The sequence below is a fragment of the Pelodiscus sinensis genome, chromosome 23, assembly GCF_052426305.1.
Source record: "Pelodiscus sinensis isolate ZL-2025 chromosome 23, ASM5242630v1, whole genome shotgun sequence".
NCBI classification, from domain to species: Eukaryota; Metazoa; Chordata; order Testudines; family Trionychidae; genus Pelodiscus; species Pelodiscus sinensis.
In genome coordinates this window covers 17,304,307-17,327,698 of record NC_143074.1, presented here as the reverse complement: position 1 = coordinate 17,327,698, position 23,392 = coordinate 17,304,307, and the positions used below count along the sequence as shown (strand labels likewise).

General features: G+C 54.0%; 1 protein-coding gene across 1 annotated transcript; it reads left to right on the top strand.

Moving 5' to 3' along the window:
* Positions 1–9,878: 9,878 nt before the first annotated feature.
* SLC2A6 (solute carrier family 2 member 6) lies at positions 9,879–23,371 on the top strand. Its single transcript, XM_025185003.3, has 10 exons — positions 9,879–10,157; positions 12,031–12,193; positions 13,074–13,280; positions 14,173–14,272; positions 15,216–15,427; positions 15,948–16,100; positions 17,826–17,934; positions 18,545–18,727; positions 19,200–19,345; positions 20,916–23,371. Exons 1-10 carry the CDS (start codon positions 10,057–10,059, stop codon positions 21,078–21,080), a joined length of 1,539 nt encoding a protein of 512 aa, XP_025040788.3. The 5' UTR covers positions 9,879–10,056; the 3' UTR covers positions 21,081–23,371.
* Positions 23,372–23,392: the final 21 nt, after the last annotated feature.

Here is a 23,392-nt window from a genome sequence, read left to right as displayed (position 1 = left end):
CAAAAAGGATGCGGAAGCATTGGAGAGGGTTCAGCAGAGGGCAACCAAAATGATTAAGGGTCTGGAGCATATGACCTACGAGGAGAGGCTGAGGGACTTGGGTCTGTTTAGTCTGCAGAAGTGAAGAGTGAGGGGGGATTTGATAGCAGCCTTCAATTTCCTGAAGGGAGGTTCCAAAGAGGATGGAGAGATGGAGAGAGGCTGTTCTCAGTAGTGACAGATGACAGAACAAGGAGCAATGGTCTCAAGTTGTGGTGGGAGAGGTCCAGGTCCAGGTTGGATATTAGGAAAAACTATTTCACTTGGAGGGTGATGAAGCACTGGAATGGGTTACCTACAGAAGTAGTGGAGTCTCCATCCCTAGAGGTGTTTAAGTCTCGGCTTGACAAAGCCCTGGCTGGGTTGATTTAGTTGGGATTGGTCCTGCCTAGAGCGGGGAGCGGGGGGCTGGACTTGACGACCTTCTGAGGTCTCTTCCAGTTCTATGATTCTATGATTCTATGATAAGGGGATGGTTGGATGAAATAACATGATCTTGGTAACTAATTGACCATTCATTATCAGTTGGAAATAGGTCAATGGAGGGATGATAGGAGTTGCTAGGAGTTGCCATAGGGAACTTTCTGGGTGTCTGGCTGGTGAGTCTTGCCCACATGCTCAGGGTTTAGCTGATCGCCATATTTGGGGTCAGGAAGGAATTTTCCTCCAGGGTAGATTGGCAGAGGCCCTGGAGGTTTTTCGCCTTCCTCTGTAGCATTGGGCACAGATCACAGCTGAAGGACTCTCTGCATGTTGGGGCCTTCAAAGTATTTGAAGGCTTCCATATCTGAGACATAGGTGAGAGGATTATTCTAAGAGGGGTGGGCGAGATTCTGTGGCCTGCACTGTGCAGGGGGTCAGACTAGATGATCATAATGGTCCCTTCTGACCTTAAAGTCTATGAGTCTATGAGGGAGGAGGGTGGAGGGGTGCATGGAGCGCAAGCCCTGGCGGGCCCCCTCTTGGCTCCATTCATGCACCCTGCAGCCTGTGTCCTGGGTGCCTGCAGAGCAGTAACAAGATCAAATCTCCTGCCCTGCTTACCAAAGCACCTGATCCTGCCTGCATCCCCCCCCCACTTTTTGCCCCTTTCCCCTTCCCCCCAGGGCATAGATCACTCACATGCCATCCCCTTTCTGCCCCCCAGAGGACCAAATCCCTCCTGCCCCCTCCCCTTTCTGCCCCTCTCTCCAGGGCACCGGCTCCCTCCTGCACATCTGATCCTTCTTGCCCCCCGCAGGACCCTCCATCCCTTCCCCCTGCCCCCATCACTGGCCACCCACCAGAAAGCCACTTTTCTTGTCCTAGCTACGCCACTGCTGCATTCACAGTTTTCCAAACAAAACCTGTAAAAATCAACGGCCAGGGATCGTTTCCGGGGTCCCCAGCCCGCCCACCCAAGGCAGCGCCCATGCAAAGTCTGCTGCCTGCCTTGCTCTGGCTGAGCACCCAGATAAACAAACGTGTGGCTGGCCTAGACATGCAGAACACAGTGGGTGTGATACAGTTATCAGCCCCAGTGGAATCTGGGCACTGGTGGCTGCCGCAGACGGCACTCAGCCAGCGGTGCCCCAAGCGGTACTCGGTGCCACATCCAAAGGCTTAAGGGAAGAGATGCAGTAATGGTTTCCCACGCTCATGCAGCAAAAACAGCCTGGTCTGGGAATGTACAACCGCAGAGGAAGCCCCTGGCGAGGGGATCGTATATGCCACAGCTCACCAAGGCGATGCTTGGCGAGAGGGTCTAGAGATCCCAGCTGAGGTCAGGGCATCATCAGACACAAACGCACAGTGAGAGCCCGTCCCTGTCCCCATAGACAAGCAGTGGGAGGGGACAAGGTAGTGAAGAGAGTCCCCGGCTGGAAGCCCAATCTGTGAGCTTGTAGGCCAAGGGTTCGGTCACCACGCCACTGCCAGCTCAACCCACTCAGCACAGCACTTGTGTCACACCCTGTGGAAGGAGGGGCTCTGTGTCCCAGCAGGAAGTAGGGTTGCCAGGTGTCCAGTTTTTGCCCGAACGATTCATTATTTCTGGCCCCTCTCTGGTAAAAAAAAAAAACCCAAAAATACCGGATGTGTAAAATGTCTGGTATTTTCTGTTTCTCTCGGATGGAAGGCTGGTGGGGACATTCTTTCCCTGCCGTATCTGGTGAGGGTGGGGGGAGCAAGGAGCATGGGGATATTTAAAGGTGCAGCAACATTTTTTTTTTTTTGTTCAACAACTTTGGCTCCCCGTTGTTGTCTGTTATTGTTGTTTTTGTGCTCAGCCAATTTTTTTTTTCCCCTGCCATGTTTGGGATTTTTTGTGAAGGTTTCTGGCAACCTTAGCGGGAAGATTTCAGGGGAGGCGTCAGGAGCACAGCAGGGCTAGCATATGCCAAGGGCTGAGGAAGCCCTGAGCTCTTCTGTGTGGGGCAAGCATGGAGGAGCAGCAGTTGTGCTTGCTGATGGGGGAATCTCTGCAGGACAGCTGAGTGGCACAAACCTGGCCTCCCCATTTCACACGGGCCAAACTTTGGCCTTCAGAGACAGATTCCCACAAATTCTGCCCCCCCCCCCCCTACTCCATTGCAGCTCAGGGGCTAGTGGGATGTTCAAAATGAGGCCTTTGCTTTGGCCTCCTCTTGGCATCCTAAATGCTCACGTCGCTGCGGACAGCTGCTGACCCGACTGCTGCCCTTGGGCTTTGCTGCATCACATTCCCTTCAGCTCAGGCCAGGGCCCGTCTCCGGAGATGGCTCCAATTCGAATGCAGGGCCAGCCAGTGGCAGCCTAGCAGCGCTGAGAACCCCCTGCAGTTCCAGCCTGTTGCCACCAGATAGCAATGTGGCTGCACTCTTTGAAACGCTGCCTTTGGCAGAAGGTCTCCCAAGCTGGGGTGAGTTCAGGTGCCTGATATTTCACGTGGTGAATCTGGCTGCTGCTTGCCAGGCTCTGGATGTTGATTGCCTTTGCATCTGGTTAAACCATCTCAGGAAAAGGCCCTGCGGCGTTGTAACAGAGCCGGAAAAGCAACCCGGGGTCCTGCTAGCAGCTGTTATGCTTAGAAGAAGCACACGGGATCTTTTTCAGGGGAAAAGACAATACACAAGAGAATACAGTAGAGAAGCAGTTAGCATATGCTTTATAAAGACAAACCCAGATACAGACACACACACATACAGGTCCTGCAGATGGTGCATAGTTACCAATCCATGGTGACTCAAGGCTGATTGAGTGAGGAGTCGGGGTTCCTCTGAGGATCCTCTGAGGCTTGGCTTGCATGACTGAAGCCAGAGTCCCAGGGCAAGAGCTTCCCTTCTTATACAGGTAAGTTCCCATTTGAGTCTATGGGTTTTGCAGTGTCATGCTGCCATCATCCACCCGTAGGAGGTGTTAATCTGTGTTCTCCAAGGCTGTGTCTAGACTGGCCAGTTTTTCCGGAAAATCATCTGCTTTTCCGGAAAAACTTGCCAGCTGTCTACACTGGCCGCTTGAATTTCCGGAAAAGCACTGACGATCTCATGTAAAATCATCAGTGCTTTTCCGCAAAAACTATGCTGCTCCCGTTTGGGCAAAAGTCTTTTTCCGAAAGACTTTTGCACAAAAGGGCCAGTGTAGACAGCACAGTACTGTTTTCCGCAAAAAAGCCCCGATGGTGAAAAAGGCGATCGGGGCTTTTTTTTTTTCGGAAAACCGCGTCTAGATTGGCCACGGACGCTTTTCCACAAAAGAGAAATAGAAGCAGACAGAACTTACAAGCAAGTCATTATACATCAAATCATTATATATCATACCTAGTCTTATCACCAGTGCACCACGGTGGACGGAAGCCCGCTTGGGACACGTGGCACTTAAAGGGGCCGCGCTGCATTTCGGTCCTTTTTTTTTCCTCGACAAAACCATTGGAGCCCTAGTACACTGCTTATAACCAATACTAAAATATATATTTTTGCTACACAGCGAGGACATTGGCATTGCCTCCTCCGTGCCTGTCAAGGACCAGCTTCTGCTTTTGGTGCTCATGCAGGACACTGTGGAGGAGAACTGAACCTAAGAGCCTTACATCAAAGCAGAGAGTCCCTGGGGGGGTTGCAAAGCCATGTGGTCAGAACTGCTGAAAGTGAATGTGGCTTTGCTAGACACTTCCTCCTAGCTGGACAAGTGCTGCTGCTGCTGGGGAGGGTCTGTGCTGACAGACAAGCCGCACCGTGGCCTCAGCTTCCCAACTCCCCAGTCTCACTCTGAGCTCTCTTCCTTCAGGGAATCCAACCCCTGAGTCAGGAGTGAAGTCCCAGCACAACTGTGACTCCACATAAAATCTGCTTACGGGGCCCTGATGTCCCTGCGGGCCAGGCTGTGAGCATGAGATTAATGGGATCAGGCAATTTCTGGGGCAGAGAGCCTCTCAGTGGCTCCTTAGGCTGCTGTGGAGTTGGGTCAAAAGGGGCCCTCCTCCCCAGGCCTCACTGTATTATCCTTAGGCTTGGGCAGAACCGGTCCATGTCGATTTCACCCTACACACAGTAACCAAGAAATATTGCCCCAAGAAATATTGCCACAGAGAGCTCTTGACATTGGCAGCTGATCCACATGAGACAAATCTGCTTGAGCCCCTGATGTGAGGACCTGTCACACGTCTGTTCGGACGTGTGATGGTGACTAGGGATGATTTACCAATTCTTAAAGCTTTTGCTTTTGAATCTCAGACTCTGCTGTTGTCAACTAATTCTCATGTGATACCCCCTTCAACTGCCTGAAGTTCCCCCCAGAAACCCCTGGCAATTGTAAATATTTAATAGATAAACATTAAAAAATACAGTTACAAGGAAACGCAGATTTTATCCATCAAAATTATCTACTATATACAGGCAGTCCCCGGGTTACGTACAAGATAGGGACTGTAGGTTTGTTCTTAAGTTGAATCTGTATGTAAGTCGGAACTGGCGTCAGCCGCTGCTGAAACTGATCAGTTTCAACAGCGACTGAATCTGGACGCCAGTTCTGACTTACATACGGATTCAACTTAAGAAACCCAGGCGTCTCCAAGTCAGCTGCTGCTGAAACTGATCAGCGGCTGATTCCAGGAAGCCTGGGGCAGAGCAACTCTGCCTCGGGCTTCCTGTAGTCAGCCCCTGGTCAGTTTCAGCAGCGGCTGACTTGGGGATGCCTGGGGCAGAGCAGCTGGGGTGCTGCTGGGTTGCTCCAGTAGCGCCGCTCCTCGGCGCTACTGGAGCAACCCAGCAGCACCCCAGCTGCTCTGCCCCAGGCGTCCTGATTCAGCCACTGCTGAAACTGACCAGCAGCGGCTGAATCAGGACACCTGGGGCAGAGCAGCTGGGGTGCTGCCGGGTTGGTACAGTAAAGCCGAGGAGCGGCGCTGCCGGACCAACCCGGCAGCGCCCCAGCTGCTCTACCCCAGGCGTAGGCAAGAAAAGCCTGGTCTGCTCGGGTGGGGAGGGGGGGCACTAGCTGCACCACCACCCCCAGCAGACCAGGGAGACGCGGGTGGCAGGACCACCCGCATCCTCCACGGCTTTGCTCCATCTCCCTGGTCTGCAGGGAGACGGGGAGCAAAGCCTTGGAGCACGCCCGCAGCGGGACAGCCCAGGCACGTCCGGGCTGTCCCGCTGCGGGCATGCTCCGCGGGTTTACTCCCGGTCTCCCTGATCTGCAGGGAGACGTGGAACAGCTTTTCTCACCCCGGAAGACGGGGCGGCGGGACTGCAGCGCATCTGGGCATCCCGCCGCTCCAGTCCTCCGGGGTGAGAAAAGCCCCGTTTGTAACTGCGGATCCGACATAAGTCGGATCCGCGTAACTCGGGGACTGCCTGTATTTAAGAGAGTTTGTGTGCCTGTCTGTCTGTCTGCCCGTCTGTCTGTGAGTCTGTTGTCTCAAGAACTCCTCATAAGAACATAAGAACATAAGAATGGCTGTACTGGGTCAGACCAAAGGTCCATCTATCCCAGTAGCCTGTCTGCCAACAGTGGCCAGCATCAGGTGCCCCAGAAAGGGTGGACTGAAGACAATGATCTCCTGCCATCCTTCTCCAGCCTCTGACAAACAGAGGCCAGGGACACCATTTCTATCCCCTGGCCTTTTATGGACCTAACCTCCATGAAATTATCTAGCTTCTCCTTAGTCCTAGCCTTCGCAGCCTCCTCTGGCAAGGAGTTCCACAGATTGACTACATGCTGTGTGAAGAAGAACTTTCTTTTATTAGTTTTAAACCTGCTATCCATTAACTTAATTTGGTGTCCTCTAGTTCTTCTATTATGGGAACTAATAAATTACTTTTCTTTATTCTCCCTCTCCACACCACTCATGATGTTATATACCTCTATCATATCCCCCCTCAATCTCCTCTTTTCTAAACTGAAAAGTCCCAGTTGTTTTAACCTCTCTTCATATGGGACCCATTCCAAACCCCGAATCATTTTAGTTGCCCTTTTCTGAACCCTTTCCAAGGCCAAAATATCTTTTTTGAGGTGAGGAGACAACATCTGTACACAGTATTCAAGATGTGGACGTACCATAGTTTTATACAGGGGCAGTAAGATATTCTGTGTCTTATTTTCTGTCCTTTTCTTAATAATTCCTAGCATCCTATTTGCCTTTTTGACCGCCGCTGCACTCTGTGTGGAAGTTTTCAGGGAACTATCCACGATAACTCCAAGATCTCTTTCCTGATTTGTCATAGCCAAATTAGCCCCCATCATACTGTACGTATAGTTGGGGTTATTTTTCCCAATGTGCATTACTTTACACTTATCCACATTAAATTTCATTTGCCATTTTGTTGCCCAATCACTCAGTTTGGTGAGATCTTTTTGGAGTCCCTCACATTCTGCTTCTGTCTTGACTATCTTAAACAGTTTGGTATCATCTGCAAACTTTACCACCTCACTGCTTACCCCTTTCTCCAGATCATTTATGAAACCTCCTAAACAGGAAGGGTATGTCTACACTAGCCCCCTAGTTTGAACTAGGGTGGCTAATGTAGGCATTTGAACTTGCAAATGAAGCCCGGGATTTAAATATCCCGGACTTCATTTGCATGTTCCCGGGTGGGCACCATTTTTAAATCCCCTTAGTTCAAACTGACTGCCCGCGGCTACACGTAGCAGTCAGAAGTTAATCCAAACTAAGTCCTTAGTTCGGATTAACTGTTACTTGGATTAATTTCTGACTGCTGCATGTAGCCGCAGGCAGTCAGTTAGAACTTAGGGGATTTAAAAATGGCGCCCGCCCAGGAACATGCAAATGAAGCCCGTGTGGAGGCAGGAAAAGGGAACAAGGGAATTTGTGTGCAGCCATCTTGGTCTTGTTAACAAGAGAGCAAGAGTCAGGCTAAGTCTGTGGCCTGACAACGCGAGATCTGTAATTAGATGCTGCCTTTGCCTCTCGCCTCCATACGGAGATAAGGATAGAACGCTGACTCTGGCAGGGACCTTGAATTAAGGAGCATCTGGGTGGAACTAAATAACTGTTAGCCATTGGTGTTTGTAATGGGAAGGAGACTAATTGTTATTATATCTAATAGACAGTATATAAACTGCTTCATAATTGCTTGTGTTCGAAGATCTGCCTCGGGAGGGGGGGCTCCCCCCCGTCCGAACCAGTTTTTCCCTTGCTGCAGCTCGTAATAAAACTGCCTCTGGCTACTTGTTGCTTACAAACGCAGAGTGAGGACAATGTTTTCATCCACACACGGGATATTTAAATCCCGGGCTTCATTTGCAAGTTTGAATGCCTGCATTAGCCACCCTAGTTCAAACTAGGGGCTAGTGTAGACATACCCTAAGACATAAGGCCACCAAATTTGGTAAGCAGCTTCCTCTTATGCTCAAAGCAAGGTCAGGGTTTGGTTGTGCCAGGACAATGGGACGTGCCTGGAATGTGATTGGTTCTCATAAAATGGAAAGAGAGGGGGTCTGCTAGCAGGGACAATTATGTTAAGAATGACCATGGGTGGAGGGCAGGTGCATCAGTAAGAGGGTGCCTGGCTAGGGGTGGGGCTCTGGATGTTGCCAGCCACGCTACCCAGGTAAGGTTCCCATGCTGGTGAGCCTCCATCCAGGCAGCACGGCCCCTACTACCCTGAGCAGCCACGGGAAGCTGCCACCCGGGCCGTGTGGGCTGCCCTCCACCCCCGCCAGCCCCAGGGAACCACCGCCTGGGAACCTGCCACCCAGGCAGTGTGACCTTCGTTGCACCAGTGAGCCCCACGAAGCCGACATCCAGGCAGCATAGTCCACCCCTACCCCCTCACCCCGCTGACCCAGCCCTGCCCTGAGCCTCCTAAACACCCGACCTCCTGCCCTGACTCCTGCACCCCCCACATTTCTGCCCTGAGCCCCTCTTCAACCCCCAACCCTCACTTCTGCAACCCCCCACACACCTCCAGCCTCCTGCTCTGAGCCCCCCACATCCCCAAGTCCCTGCCCTGGCTCCTGCACCCCCTCTGTCCCTGCCCTGAGCCCCTCCTTAAGGACCCAAGCAACCAGGGGTCAATGGGCTAGTAACTAATAAAAATGGAAATCAGGCAAGTCTAACGCTCCTCCCCAGGGCTGCACCTGCCCAAATTGCCTCTTGTCACAGGCTGAGGCCCTGGTATGAGCCAAAGCCTCCCTCCATGATTTCAGATCTGGTCTAGAAGTGCCAGAAGAGCCACTCCTGCATCTTTCTGCAAGTTCATTCCACCAGCACAGACCCTTAATCCCATCCCCAAGGGCTGGGAAGACTGGAGCCAGGATCGTGCTAAACCGGCCACAGACCTAGGACCTGCTGCAATGGATGGACCTAGGGTCAAACTCCTCTCAGGTCTGGGCTGGCTGGTTGCAAGGTAGCTGCACTATTGATCCTGGGTGGGGAGCGGGCGGGTGATCCCTGAGCAGCCAGGGCTAGTTGCGCCAGGGTCCCTGCCTACCCGATGTGTATAGGAATGAGTCTTCCAGAGGAATTGGCTGGAGGAACTGGCAAGGGGGGAGGTTTGCCCTGCAGGCCCCAGGCAGTGCCGGAGAGCTGCGCTCCTAGGCGTGCAAGCACCGGGCACAAACAGGGTGATGTTAGAGATCCTCAGCCCTAAGCATGTGTGGGTCTCAGGCCTGGGCTTCCTGCGTGGCTGGGACATGGGTAAGGCTGGTGGGCTGGTAATGGGCACGTCTGTGGAGATGAGGGCTCCAGTGGGATCCCTGTTGCACTAAACACGCCCTTAGCTACCCGCTCCCCTCTCAGCCAGCCCCAAGGCCCATGGGGCCTGCCCCATTACTGCAGGAGCAAGTCCCCCTGTGCTCCCTGCCAGGCTCAGCTCAGCCTTACCCTCACAGCACCCATGCTGGCCTGGCCTGGGACTGGCTTGTTATGAAGCAAGCCACCGAGTCTCCTTTCAGTTTGTGCTGGTGTCCAGAACTGCCCCCACTCGCTACCCCTCAGCCATGCGGCTGCACTGGCCACAGCCTGAGGGAAGCATCAGGCACCTGGTGGGGCTGCTTTGCCCAGCTGGCAGGGATACCACCCTACCCAACCAGGGAGTGCCTGGCTCCCTGTGCCACATCCAACATGGAATGTGCCCCCTCCCCTGGCTGTGCCACAGAGGCCTGCCCACTGGCCCTGGCCACACGCCCTCCTCTCTCTTTGTCCTCCCCACACTGGCCAGAAGGGTGTGGGGAAGCGATGGGGCTAGGCAGTGAGGCATACCTGGCTCAGGAGCAGTGAGGGGAGACTGAAGGGGGAGCAGGACTAAGGTGGAGGATGGGGCAGCCGTGAGGCCGGGCTGAGGGGGAGAGCATGATTAGTTTTCTGCCACTCTTTCACATTTCCTGGCCCCACCGAGCTTCCTCTTCTGGGGCCGCTGCCACTCGCCCACAAGCACAGATTGAGCTGCCGGTTAGGAAACGCTTTGAGCTGCCTCCTCGCCCTTCTCGCTCACACTCTCTTTCACTTTCGAGTGATTTTTGTCCCTCTCAGACAGTCCCACGCCGGCAGCAGCCCAGCAAGCGGCAGAGGCGTCGGAGGGACAACACAGCATCACTCCCATGGATACCCGCATGCAGGACCCACTCCTGGGAGCACCCGGCTCAGCATATCAGACCTTCCCACAGCGGGCTGCCCGCCCCTTGGACCGGGAATATATCAGGTAGGAGCTGGGCTTACCCCGCAGGGCGCTCTCACCTGGAGGCTGGGTCCCACGGACGGGAGCCCAGGGGTGGCCCTTGTTCTCCGAGAGGAGCATGTACAAGCTACACACCTGTATCGGAGCCATTCCTTCCCCGCCTGTGTCCAGTTCAGCAGGGGCCGGGGAAAAGCCAAATTTGTTCCTCGCTGTCAAGGATCATTCTGGAGTCGTTGGGATTCAGGTGGCAGCTGGAGCTCCAGTCGGGCCTCGGGGCCCCGCTGTGTCAGGTGCTGTACATGCACATGGAAAGCCAGGCCCTGCCACACACAGCGGGTGGTTTAGTTGATGTTCAGAGGCAATGACAGGGTATCACAGGCAGAGGGAAGGAGTCGCAGCAGGGACAAACCGGCACCACTGCCGGGGGACTGCTAGAGACACTGTGGAGTGTGAGAGGAACCGTGAGGTGTTCCTATGCTGCAGACCCAGGCTACCAGCGCACAATGCGAGATGGCCCTGAATCGCTGCGATGCCCCTTCCCGGCCCTGCTGCTATATGGTAGCCAGCGCTCAGAGCTCTGTTCTGTCACCAGGACTGCTGGCTGTGCCAGGCTGGTGAGGCTGAATGCTCAGGCCTCAGGGGGGCTGTGGGAGGCTGGTGTGTGTGTAGAGGGGGCAGGGCCTCAAATGACAGAAGGCTAATCCAGTGGTCAGGGCTGTAGCTGAGGGCCTGAGTTCAAGACATCCTGTGTGATTTTGGGTAGATCGCAGCCTCTCTCTGCCTCATCTGCTCCGCCCTACCCCAGGAACAGAAGCCCAGCCCTAGCGGGCTGGCGGGCTAACCATTCTGAGGACTGTGAGACGCTCACCCAGGATTTTAGCAGGGGCCGGATAAGTGTCTCTGGGAACGGCCACACAGCACTGACCGACCACAGCAGCTCCACGGACGCCGGCTCTCAGGGCTTGTGCTGCGGGGCGAAAAGTGGCAGCACAGGCATTCAGGCGTGGCTGGAGCCTGGGCTTTGAAACCCTGCGAGGGGCAGGGGTCAGAGCCCGAATGGCTACCCCTTGTGGGCTGGAGCTCCACAGTGCCAGCCCTGGGAGCCGGAGGCTCGCTGTCATGGGGAGCGTTTGCTGTGTTGCTGTAGCTGTAGGGAGTGACAGCGTTGTGCTCTGGAACGGCCCAGCACCTTCACCTGGGCACCAGAGCTAGTAAGAATGAACTTTCTGAAGGAAACCTGCCCTCAGATAGCCACACATGCACGCAAGAGTTAGAGAGAGCGGGAAAGGCAATGCACTGCACAGGGCATGGAGCCAGCCCCACCACTTCTGCATTCTGCCGCCCGGTTCCTGGAAACTGTCAACTGAGTTTAAAGACCGCTCTGACTTTGAAAAGGCTCATGCTTCACAGCCCAACCAATCTGACAGCTCCAGCCTCCCTCCTGCTCTTATAACCCCCAGGTCCCTGGTCTCCCACTCACCACAAGACGGCCTAAAGGGGGACGCTTACATAAGGGCCCATTATTTCAAAGCGACTCTATTTATGCATTAACAATAATGTCATGTGTAAAGTGCCCCCTTATACAGGCCCGGCTCAGGGCTCCACATAGCAGAAAGGCGCTTGACAATCACTGCACCTGCATTTTGCAGACACTGTGACAAACACAACCAAGTAGGGCTGGAAAAGAGCGGCCAGAAGTAAAGCGGGGGAGGGTTGGGATGGGGCAATAGGAATGGCCAGGAGCCTCGGAAGGAAAATCCTTGGAGAGAAATAGGGGTTGATCTGATGGTTTATTGTGTTGAGAGAAATGTTAGCTTAATATACCCACCACCACCGCTGCACACTGACCCCTTCCCTTCTTTCCTGCTTTATCCCTTGTCCTGTCTTCCTCCGACAGGACCCTCCAAAACAAGCGTCTCTTTCTAGCCGCTTTCGCTGCCGTCCTAGGGAACTTCAATTTCGGGTACGCCTTGGTTTACACGTCCCCCGTGATCCCGGCCTTGGAAACATCCAATATCCCTGCCTTGAAAATAACCCACAAGGAGGCATCCTGGTTTGGGGTAAGAAGGGGAGTTTTCCTCTGCTCCGTAGCAGGTCATCCCTCCGAGAGGGAGAGCTCTGAGGGGGCAGCCAAGCTATAATGCTGGGCTATAGATTCCATAAGTGACTAGACCCCTGGAAGGGCCTGATTTTCAGAGGCAGGGTCTCTGCACTTTCTGTAAATCGGGCTCCCCTTTTCAGGAGTCTCATATTGGGCCCCCACAAAAAGCGAGACCAGGCTGTAAGCCCCAATGACTGTGAAAGGGCAACATGTATGTTGCTTCGGGAGCCACCCTGTGGCTGCAGACGGAGGTGCTCTGAAGGGGAAACAGCCACCCCAGGCTGCCCAGTGGTGGGAGAGGAAATCTCCATGACTCTGGCAGAGATACATAGGAAGGCCTGACAGAGCGTTGGTAGAAAACAGCAGCTCTAGCAGAGAGGGCTTTGCAAATCTGACAGTCACTGAAAGCCGGGTTCATGGGTATCAACTAGGGATGTAAAATCCCATTTAATGGGTTAAACACAGCGCTCCCTCAGGGGCATGGGCGGGGTGGGGCTAGAGGGGCCCCCACCACAGACAGGGGCCCCCACCACAGACAGGGGCCACTCCAGCCTGGCTGCTCCCGGCCTGCGCAGGGGCCGCCGTTGCCATGGCTCCCAGCCTCCCCACACGGGGACCCAGCAGGGCTGGAGCAGCCTTCCACCTGCAGCTGGGCTGCGGACGGGGGCTGCTCCCAGGTACCGGGACAGTGCTGGGTAACGGTTTCACCGACTACCCGTTAGCATCCCTAGTAGCAACAACGAGTGTAGCCATGCCGGTCAGTAGGGCCAGGCTGTCCCCGAATTGCTGTGTGCTGGGCCCAGCGCCATTGTGCAGCTCCTCTGCGCCTTCCCTTGCAGTCCGTGTTCACGCTGGGCGCTGCCGCCGGAGGCCTCAGCGCCATGTTCCTGAATGACCGTCTGGGTCGGAAGCTGAGCATCATGGTCTCCGCTGTCCCCTCCGCTGTCGGCTACGCCTTCATGGCCGGCGCCCAGGGACTCTGGATGCTGCTGCTGGGGCGACTGCTGACGGGCTACGCGGGCGGCGTGACGGCCGCCTCCATACCGGTAACGCAGCTTCCATGAGTGAACAGCTCGTAGCTGCTCTCCCTTGTCCTCTCCTTCTGGGCGGGGGAATGGGATTCGCCAGCCTCCGGAGTTAGTGCACTAAGGTTTTTCACTCCTGGAGAGAGGGCTACCTGTTGTCCGGGTTACCCCTGCCGGGCCATTGGAGTTGGGATGCAAAAACGAGGCCTGGCTGCTGCCGTAGCAATGAACGGCCTTCTGTGGAGCATCACAGGAGAGTCAGGTGCCTGTTAGAAGCTGAGTCATGGGACACGAGCCACCTGCCTTGCCTGGCACCAAACCAGCCCAGATCAGCGGTGCCTGTTACTCACTGGCCACAGGGCAGTCTATGTGCAATGAGTTTGCTGGCCTCAGTCTGTTCTGCTTGCCCTGGGGTGCCTCTCCCTGGCAATCACTGTAGAGAAGGCAAGCGGTGAATGGGCGGGCCACTGAGCTGCCGTCTTGTACGGTTGGTTCCCCTGGGGCTGAATGAGGCAGGGCAAGGGAGGAGGGGCAGTTTCTGTGCTCTGGCAAAGGAGAGAACTAAGGCCCCGAGAGCTGAACAGCTGGGACGCGCACACCCACATGAATAGGGACTTTGGTCTGTGCTGCTGTCTTCGTTATGGTTACTTCCTCCTGCACACAGGATGCATTGACGGTAATATCAGCTCAGGGTGGCTTAAAATAGGGAAGGCAGGAATTAGGCAAGAATGAACATAATTGGGCTGTGGTCTTGCTCCATTCCTTGCCATGACAACCCAGATGACTCATTTACAGCAGGGCTTTTGTTTCCCATGGGGCTTTTCCCACAGTGCATCCCCGGCAACACGCTGTAGAGTTTGAGGAGTGATGCACACCCCCTCTGCCCCATAACCATGGTATTACTCCCTTCCAGGTCTATATCTCCGAGATCTCTCACCCTGGGGTCAGAGGAACATTGGGCTCCTGCCCTCAGATCATGGCTGTTCTTGGGTCCCTCATCCTGTACGCCCTGGGCAAGTACACATATCCTTTGGTATTCCGAGGGGTGGGTCAGTCCCTGAGCACACTCTGAATATATGAATGAAAAGAAGCAGAACCCAGTGAGAATTCCAGAAGGCAGTGGGACCACCCAGCAATGTTCCCTCTAATCTTTTGCATCCATGGGCAGATTTTTTCCATCTGTGTGTGGAATAAATTTTGTTATGGGCACCAAAGCAGGTACAAATGTGCACCATGAGTAGAAACATAAAACCTAGCTGTGGGTGCTCTGCTAGTCAGCTGGAAGGCAGCTGAATCCCTCCTGAGCGGCCGCACAAGTGCACACCTGACAAGGAACACTGCCACGCAGCTAAGGTCGTCTCAAGGGATGAGCGTCCGCTGCTATAGCATCTTGGCTGGATTCTGTTGAGTGTTTCCCCTTCACTCTGCAGAGGAGACTGGGGAAAAGCCCGGCAGTCAGATGTGTACAAATAATGGCCACATGCCCAATGGGGGTGGATTTGCAGCCATGACGTTGCTATTAGTGACTCAGCACAATCCAGAGTGAAGAAAGATTGTTTCTACCGCTGTGCACCGGTGAGACCAGCTGACTGTGAAAGGAGCCTTCTCCCATATGTGTTGGGTGCTGCCAGCTGTTGGAGGCAGGCACCGCATTGGAGGGTCTAGCTTGAGCAGCTTGAAACTTTTCCACTCAAACACTTTTTCTGATGGAAAATGGCTTTTCCAAGTGGATTTTTTCATGAACCAAATGGCCATTTTCATCCCAAATGTTGATGTTTTTGTTGAAAAACTCAAAAAAAAAAAGTCCATAGCTGAAAATATTTAGGTTTTTGGTGCACACATCATGCCACCCGTTTTTTGTAATTGACTCTCCTCCCTTTTGTGGGGGGGGAGGGCAGGCTGGGGATCCTTTCCCCAGCAGCCCTGCCTTGAACATCCTGCCACTGCTTCCTGCAGGCCTGAAGCTGCCCTGGCGCTGGCTGGCCGTGGCTGGGGAGGTGCCGGTTCTCACCATGATCATCTTGCTCTGCTTCATGCCCGACTCGCCCCGCTTCCTCATCTCGAAGGGCAAGGAGGACAAGGCGCTCCAGGTCCTGCGCTGGCTCCGGGGACCCGACACGGATTTCCACCGGGAATTTGAGCAAATGCGAGAAAGCGTCTGGCACCAGGTGCAGTGGGACGGGCTGTGCTGGGAATTCAGGCTAACGGACAGGAGAACCGCAGCTCCTTTCCCCCCTCCAGCACCGACAGGCTGTAAGCACCGTCCTGTGCCAGCACCCCTCTGGGAAAAGCAGTGCAGCCCAAGGGAGGAGGCCTCAGGACACAGGCGCTTTGTGGCTGGAGCACCCATGGGGAAAATTAGTAGCTTCCCTGGAGTGGGGCAGATCTGGGGCAGAAGGCAGGTCTAGCACCCCACGGTTAGAGGGGAGGACAGCGCCTCTGTCCTAGGCCACCAGGGGTTCTGTTTCCAGCCCTTCTGGAGGACCTCAGGCTGTTCACTTCTCCCTCTCTACAACGGGGTACAGAGACTTCCTCACCACTGAGAGACGCATGGAGATCCAAGAATGAAAACGCCCCAGATGCCCCCCCACACACACACACATTCCCCCGCTCTGTTCTTTGGGTGCTGGATCTCACCCGGAAGCGCACACGCCTGTTCACCTTTCCGCTCTCTGTCCATGTGTCCAGAGCAAACGGATTTCCTGCGCGGAGATCAGGGACCCGTTCATTTACAAGCCGATCCTGATCGCGGTGCTGATGAGGTTCCTGCAGCAGCTCTCGGGCGTCACCCCCACCCTGGTGTATTTGCAGACGATATTTCAGAGCACCTCTGTAATATTGGTAAGTCCGAGCAGGGCCGGGGAGTGCAGATACGAACATGGAGAGTGTTTTGACTTTCAGCTAAAGCCTCAGGTACTGGCCCCACCAGCTGAACTCAACAGATCCTGCCCCTCTTCAGAGCTGCTCTGACCCATCTGATGGCTCTTTGCTCCCGGGACTAACTATTCAAATGACTAGTGATTCTGAATAGTTGAATACTAGTGGGCCCAATTTGAGATGCCTTACAGGGCCTGGTTGTACCGAAGGTGTTGAGCACCCACCCCCAGAAAACCAGGCCCCTCTAAGGAGACTCAGGGAAAGCACCAATAAATTGAGATGCCCAAAGTCATTACTCACCTCGCAAAATGTAGGCAGATGTGTCATCTTCTGTTCTATCCTTCCCCTTTCTTCCCCTCCCCAGACATTCTGAGCCTGTAGAGCGGGGGTGGGGAACCTACAGCCTGGGGGCTGGATCTGGCCCTCAGCTTGCCCGGATCTGGCCGCTGAGGCTTAGGGCTCTCCGCCCACAGCATTGGGGAGCTGGTGCTCCAGCCCTGTGGTTCCCCCTCCCACCCAGACCCTGCATCCTCCCTCCATTCCTGCACCCTCCTTCCTGTCCAGCCTCCCAACCCCAGTTTGCTCCTGCACCCCACCACCCTCCCACACCAACCCACCCACTCCTGCCCCCTTCCCTCCAGCCCAGGCCCCACACCCCAAGCCCACTTCCCAGCAGCTCCCTCGCATACACTGACCTCCTCAATTTTGGCCCCACCCGAAAGCATAGGGGGGCCCACAACATCCACTAGCCAGAGCCCCCCCAGGCTTTGGTGTGTGAGGGGAATGTGTTTGGGGGGGCAGGAGTTTGCTTCCCACTTTTGTGTGGCCCCCTGTCAGCGGTTCCCCTCCCCTGTTGGGGAAGCTGCTCAGGTCATCCCCAATGGCATAACTGGGGCTGCATAAGCATGGAGGGTGGCGCGAGGTGCTATGGGGCACGTGGGCATCAGTAAACCTGAAATATTTGTATTGGAGTATCAACCGGTGCTCCCCCATGCTACGTCCTTCCCTGAGGGCCGGCTGGCTTCCCCCTTCAGCCACCTCAGTCTGCGGCGGAGCATTTTAACGGCATCGGTGCTGATTCCCCAGTTCCAGTCAGTTGCTTTCACCCAGGAAAACATACATGGCAATAGCTAGGAGCCCCCTCTCTGTGCCCTGCAGCAGGAAACACCCGGTCTCCAAGTGGGAGTTTTTTCCTGGCCAAGTCAATCCCCTGCTATCTCACAGCCATGGCCATACACAATGGACTCCCTCGTTGGCAATGGAAATTCACTCACATAAAAGGGGGACAGAACTTGCGACCCTCAGCTCCAAAGTCACAAGCTTCTAGCATTTGGGCCAATGGCAAAACCCCTAGGAGAGTGTGTCTCTTTTGTGGGTGACAGTCCCCACTCTCACGGAGCTGATGTTCCAGCCATTGGAGGGCAACAGTGGGACTCCAACACACGCCCCTGTCATGTGGGACTCGAACACACACACCAGTCATACATTACACCACGCAATTAGCAGCCTCCCTTAGGTTTTCCCAGTTACTCCTAGTTTATTGGGTCTAATTAAAGGAACCATTTTTCTGTGGCTTTCACAGAAATAGCTTTTGTTCAGTTCCAGGGCTCAGACCGACAGTGATGCAGGCAGGAACCCGTACAGCCCCAGGTCTTGCTGCTGACATTCCTCCTGGGTTTTTTATTGTAGAAGCCAGAGTATGATGCAGCGATCGTAGGGGGAGTCCGCTTGGTGTCTGTGCTCATTGCTGCGTTCTCGATGGACAAAGCTGGCAGGAAAATTCTTCTCTACCTATCAGGTACGTCTAGCCCCAAATCCCATGGCATTTTTGCTCCGAGGGCGCTCGTTCATGGCTGAGATGAGGCAGCCATGAGGGGGCCCCTCGGCTTGTTTCTCTTGGGCTATGTCTAGACTGCATCCTTCTGCCGACAGAGGGATGCAAATCAAGCACTTTGGAAGCACAAATGAGCCTGGGATTTAAATATCCCAGGCTTCATTTGCATACTCACGTTCCAACACTGTGCCGATGAGTACAGGAGCTGCTGAAAAAGCTCCCCGCTGTCGGGAAAGCCGCGGCTAACTTTACTTTCACTTTTGACACTGAGCCTGATCGGCACAGCGTTGAAACATGAGTATACAAATGAAGCCCAGGATATTTAAATCCCGGGCTCATTTGCACTTCCGAAGTGCTTGATTTGCATCCCTCTGTCGGCAGAGGGATGCAGTCTAGATGTAGCCTTGGCGCGCCTGAGTGGATTGTGGGAGATGACACACCAACAGGTGCGATTCCGATGTGAGGCCTGGGTAGGCCGGGAGCCGTAACGTAGAACTTGGTGGCATTCCACCGAGGGAGCTGAGAAGAAAACTAGGCCTAAGCTTTTCATTTCTTTACTCTCCCTCTCTAACAGCTGGGATCATGTTAGCCTCCAACCTGACCCTGGGCCTCTACATCCACTACACACCAAAGCCTTCTCACAACTCTACCCTGGCCGTCATGAACGGGAGCACTGTGAGCCCAGAAAGCCTTACGGCAGAGCCCTCGCACTACGTCACCCTCATCCCCCTGGTGGCTACCATGCTCTTCATAATGGGTACGTACCAAAGGGTGGGGCTCTGCCCCACAGTAAGCCATGGTGTTCCTGTCATGGACTAAGCGTCCTGGGCCACTGTGATAGGAGCTGAAAGGTTCCACGCCCAGGCAGGGTTTGGGGCAGAAGAAAATGCTTCTGTGGTAAAAAATCAGCCCCTCAGAAGTGTGGGGTGTTGGACTCAGCGGTGTGAGCCAGGGAAGGGGCCAGTAGCACAGGCTGAATGTATTAGGCACATGAATATTGCCACCGTTTTGGGGTTGCTTTGATTATTCTGAGCCTTGCCCTCAAGGGTAGGCAGCCAACAGCAGCTGGATGCAAAAATGGATCCCTCGTTGTCTCACTCATCCTGGTAGAGGGGCCAGTTGAAACAGAAATAGGAGCAAGTCATGAGTCAGAGGTTGGCAGGGAACTTTTCCACTCCCTGCTTCCTATGGTCCTCTGCTCTTCTGATCTGTCCTTCTTCTCCCACCAGGTTATGCCATGGGTTGGGGCCCCATCACCTGGTTGCTGATGTCAGAGATCCTCCCTCTGAAGGCCCGTGGTGTGGCCTCAGGCCTCTGTGTCCTCGTGAGCTGGCTCACTGCCTTTGCTCTGACCACAGTCTTCCTCCCAGTTGTGGTAGGTATAGCTAATGGCGGCAAGTGGGGTTGGCCTGATGGAGGTCTCCAGGGGTTGGTGTGGTGCTAGTTCCTCCAAGCTTGCCATCCCTGAGGAGCAACATGGCGGCACACCGGCCATTCCTGGCAGGGACGCGGACGGGTGACACAAAGATGGCACCTATTTTACCCAGGCACCAGCAGCCTTGCCAGCTCACGCCATTTTCTCACAGCTCACGCCCTGTGAGGTGAGGACCAGAGAATCTCAGCTTTCTCTTGTTTTCAAAGTGTATTTCTAGCCCTTGTGATTGCAGTGCAAAGCTTAAAAACCCACCACGAGAGCAACTTTGAGACCCAGAAACCAAAAGGCAAATAGAAAGAACCTGAAAATTATTGTTATTTTTTAAATGTCATGATTTTTATGCCAATCTCTTGATACGGGCCTTGAAAAACGAAAGAAAAAAGAAACAAAAACAGAAGGGGCTGGTAATAAAAGCCTCCTCCAAAACGTCATGCAGCCATGACACACGAACACTTGGTTCCCACCTTTGGCTTCCCCCCGGTAGGCCTTCAAGGGGTGCGTCTACACTGCACCCATCCCTCGAAATAAGCTATGCAGTTTGAGCTATGCAAATTGTGGCGCTTATTTCAAGTTAATTGCAAAATAGCTTCTTTTGTAATGTGGTGTGGTCCACACAGCGCCAAATTTCAAAATACCTCGCTATTCCGAAACATCCCTTACTCCTCCTGGAACGAGGTTTACAGAGATATCGGAATAGCGCACCTGTTATATTTTGAAATAACGGGCTTGTTTCAAAGAGGCGGAATAACTATTTCGGGAAGTATCCCGAAATAGCGCCGCAGTGTAGACGTACGCTAAATGTCTTCCAAACAACGGGCAGTGTCACTGTCTCCGTTTTACCGATAGAGAAGCAGCGAGGCAGAGCCCAGGGTCACACTCCATAGCTGGGAACACAACCCGGCTGTGTTGACTCCCAGCCTAGTGAGTTATCTCCTGGACCACTGCCTATTGGCCTCTTCCATCCAAGGCACACTGAGATTATTAACCAAATAAGCCTCCCTTATTAGAGGGGAAAACTCAGGTGCAGAGAGATTAGGCGATTTGTGCAGGCCCACACACCAATTTCGAGGCTGAGTTGTGAGCAAACCTCATCTCCTGCCCTCACGTACCCAAGCCATAACTCCAAGGCCATCCTTAAATCTGTAAGAACAGCCATGCTGGGTCAGATCAATAGTCCATCTAGCCCAGTGTCCTGTCTTCTAACAGTGGCCAATGCCAGCTGCTTGAGGGTGCATCCCTGACCATCTTGGCTAATAGCTAGTGATGGACCTACCCTCCACGAACTTCTCTCGTTCTTTTTTGAACCCAGTGGTGCCATTCCCAACAGCCCTCAGCAATGAGTTCCACAGGTTGACTCTGCATTGTGTTCCCCCTCTATGTCAGATGTCTGAAGACACAGAGGGAAAGCGTCAACTTACCGCTTCTCTCCATTTCCTGCAGTCTTTTGCAAACTCTCTTTCAATGCACTCTCGGCTCCTGAGTCACGCCAGCCCTTTGTTCTCTTTTCTAGCAAGCCTTCGGCCTCGAAGTCCCATTCCTGTTCTTTGCAGTCATCTGCGCCGGGAACCTCATCTTCACAGGCTGCTGTGTGCCAGAGACCAAAGGCCGGTCCCTTGAGCAAATCGAAACCTTCTTCCGGACTGGGCGGAGATCCATCATGAGGAACCACGTATGAGGATCCTTTAGGAACCGCCACCTGCTCACTGAGCTTTCAAAACAACATCTTACATGCCAGGGGACGTGTGCTGCCAGAAGCAGAACCTGACATTTTCTCTGTGCCCGCAAGGCCTGCAAACACCATGCATGCGGGCTTGTTGGGGACGGCCTCATTGTCTTTGAGAACCACACGCTGGAATTTCACTTCCTTTTCAAGAGTCACTCGACACTATTCTAAGGGGTCTCCGAGCAGCTCGATAGTGGTAGGTACCCTACGGCCCGGGAGCCATATGGCCCATCAGGGTTCTATGTGAGGCCTGCCAGCCATTTTTTGTTTACTGTTGCCCACGTGCAGGTTGCTAGATTCTGCTGATTTCCATCCGCATCGGTTTTTTCCTACTAGCATTACTAAAGTCACACGCATATAAAGCCAGGGCATGTGAGGTGGGGGCTGATTGCTCATAGCGCTCACTGTGAGAGCCGGGCACTCCCTCTGCCTCCAATCACAATGCTGCTATGGTTCGGTCGGTACCCCGCAAATTCTAGGTACCCAGCACAGCCCCTGCCTGTAGCGGGAGAATGGGAGGTGTCTTCCAGCCCAGCAGCAGGTGGGGGGGTCTCCTCCAGCCAGGCTAGAACCCCCTTCTCCCCCCCCCCACACACACTTCCCCCCTTTTAATCCATTAACCAATAAAACAATGTTCAACCAGTTCACTAATGAAATGGAATTTTACATCCCTAGGAGGTGCAGACACTATTTTCACTGTGGTTGCTGACAGGTCGGTCTCCTTCTCCCGCCAGCGACTGTTCTAACAGAAAGGGCATGAGAGTTGGTTTTCTTCCCTGTTCTGCCAGTGACTCAGGCAGGGGAATGCCTCTCCGGGAGACGTGCTGGCCCTCTCCTCTTGGACATCTCAGCGACTCATGGTTAGCAGCATTTGCCCACCGCCACCCTCTGCCACATCAGCACAGGGCAATCCAGCCTCTTGCAGGCTGACGGTCTCACTCTAGCACTAGCCAGGACCCACACTGTCCCTGGGGTAAACACAGCCCTGCAAGTAGATTCTGAACAGCTGCCCAAACCCTAGGGGCTCAGCGTTTCCAGAACATCAAAGGCTCAGGGTTTGGACTGATGGGCCAGCCCCACAAACGCTGTCCCAGCACGACTGCTCCCTTGCATGCCTACGACACCTCAATGCACTTAACTGGGAGCAGTGGGATGAAATGAATAAATGGTACATTTGGGCTGGATGTCAGGGAAGGTTTCCTAATACTGAGACCTCCGGTATTCGCCTGGAGAACGGTCCCCCCAGGTACTGAGGGCTCCCCCATCAGATGAGTGATTTCAAAGTGCATGGGACAGACGAGCAGAAGGCAGAGATGGGTCAGAACCTGAACTCCAGCTCCAAACTCCTCCGGACGTCAGGAAATTTCAGCTCAAGACCCAAACTTTGCTGTTCAGGCTCAGCTCTACCGTGCACTGGCTAGGGATTGACAAAGTGCGACCAAGCACTATGAGGGTTCCCCGCAGCTCTCAGATGAGTCATGGATGCTCAGCACCGTTGGAAGCCCTGCCCAAGACTTCTTCCATCTCCTGTGCAGATGAACTAAGCCCTGAAGTCCTTGAAAGTCTCATTGAAGCCCTTGGGCATTTTGCCTGAGCAAAGGTGAGTGGGAACAGAGTAAGAACCTCAGGATTTGGCCTAAGAGAGTTCTGACTGAGTATAAAACTGGGAAGGGCAGTGATCCTGTGGAATGTCTGGGCAGAGGATGCTGTGAAAGTCACAACTATAACAAGGCTCAAAAAAGATCTAGGTAAGTTCATAGAGGATAGGTCCATCAAAGGCTCTTCACCAGGATGGACAGGGATGGTGTCTGTAACCTCTTTGCCAGAAGCTGGGAATGGGGGAGAGATCACTTGGTGAGGACCTGTTCTGCTCACTCACTCGATGGCACCTGGCATTGGCCACGGTCAGATGACAGGACACTGGGCTAGATGGACCTACACAGCATCACATTTCTAAATAACCCGCTATTCCGGAACAGCCCTTACTCCTCGTGGGATGAGTGTACAGGGACGTCGGAATAGTGAGCCTGTTATCTTTTGAAATAACGGGCATGCTGTGAAGACGCAGGAGAGCTATTTCTGGAGACTGCAGTATCCCGAAATAGCATGGCAGTGTAGACATAGCCTTGGTCTGAACCAGTATGGCCATTCTTATGTCAGGTTTGTTATTTATAATGAGAACTTACTCTTGGACGGAGGCTTCTTTTCCTTTAAACCACGGGTGGGCAAAAGGGCCTCCACGGGCCGGATGCGAGCCTCCAAGC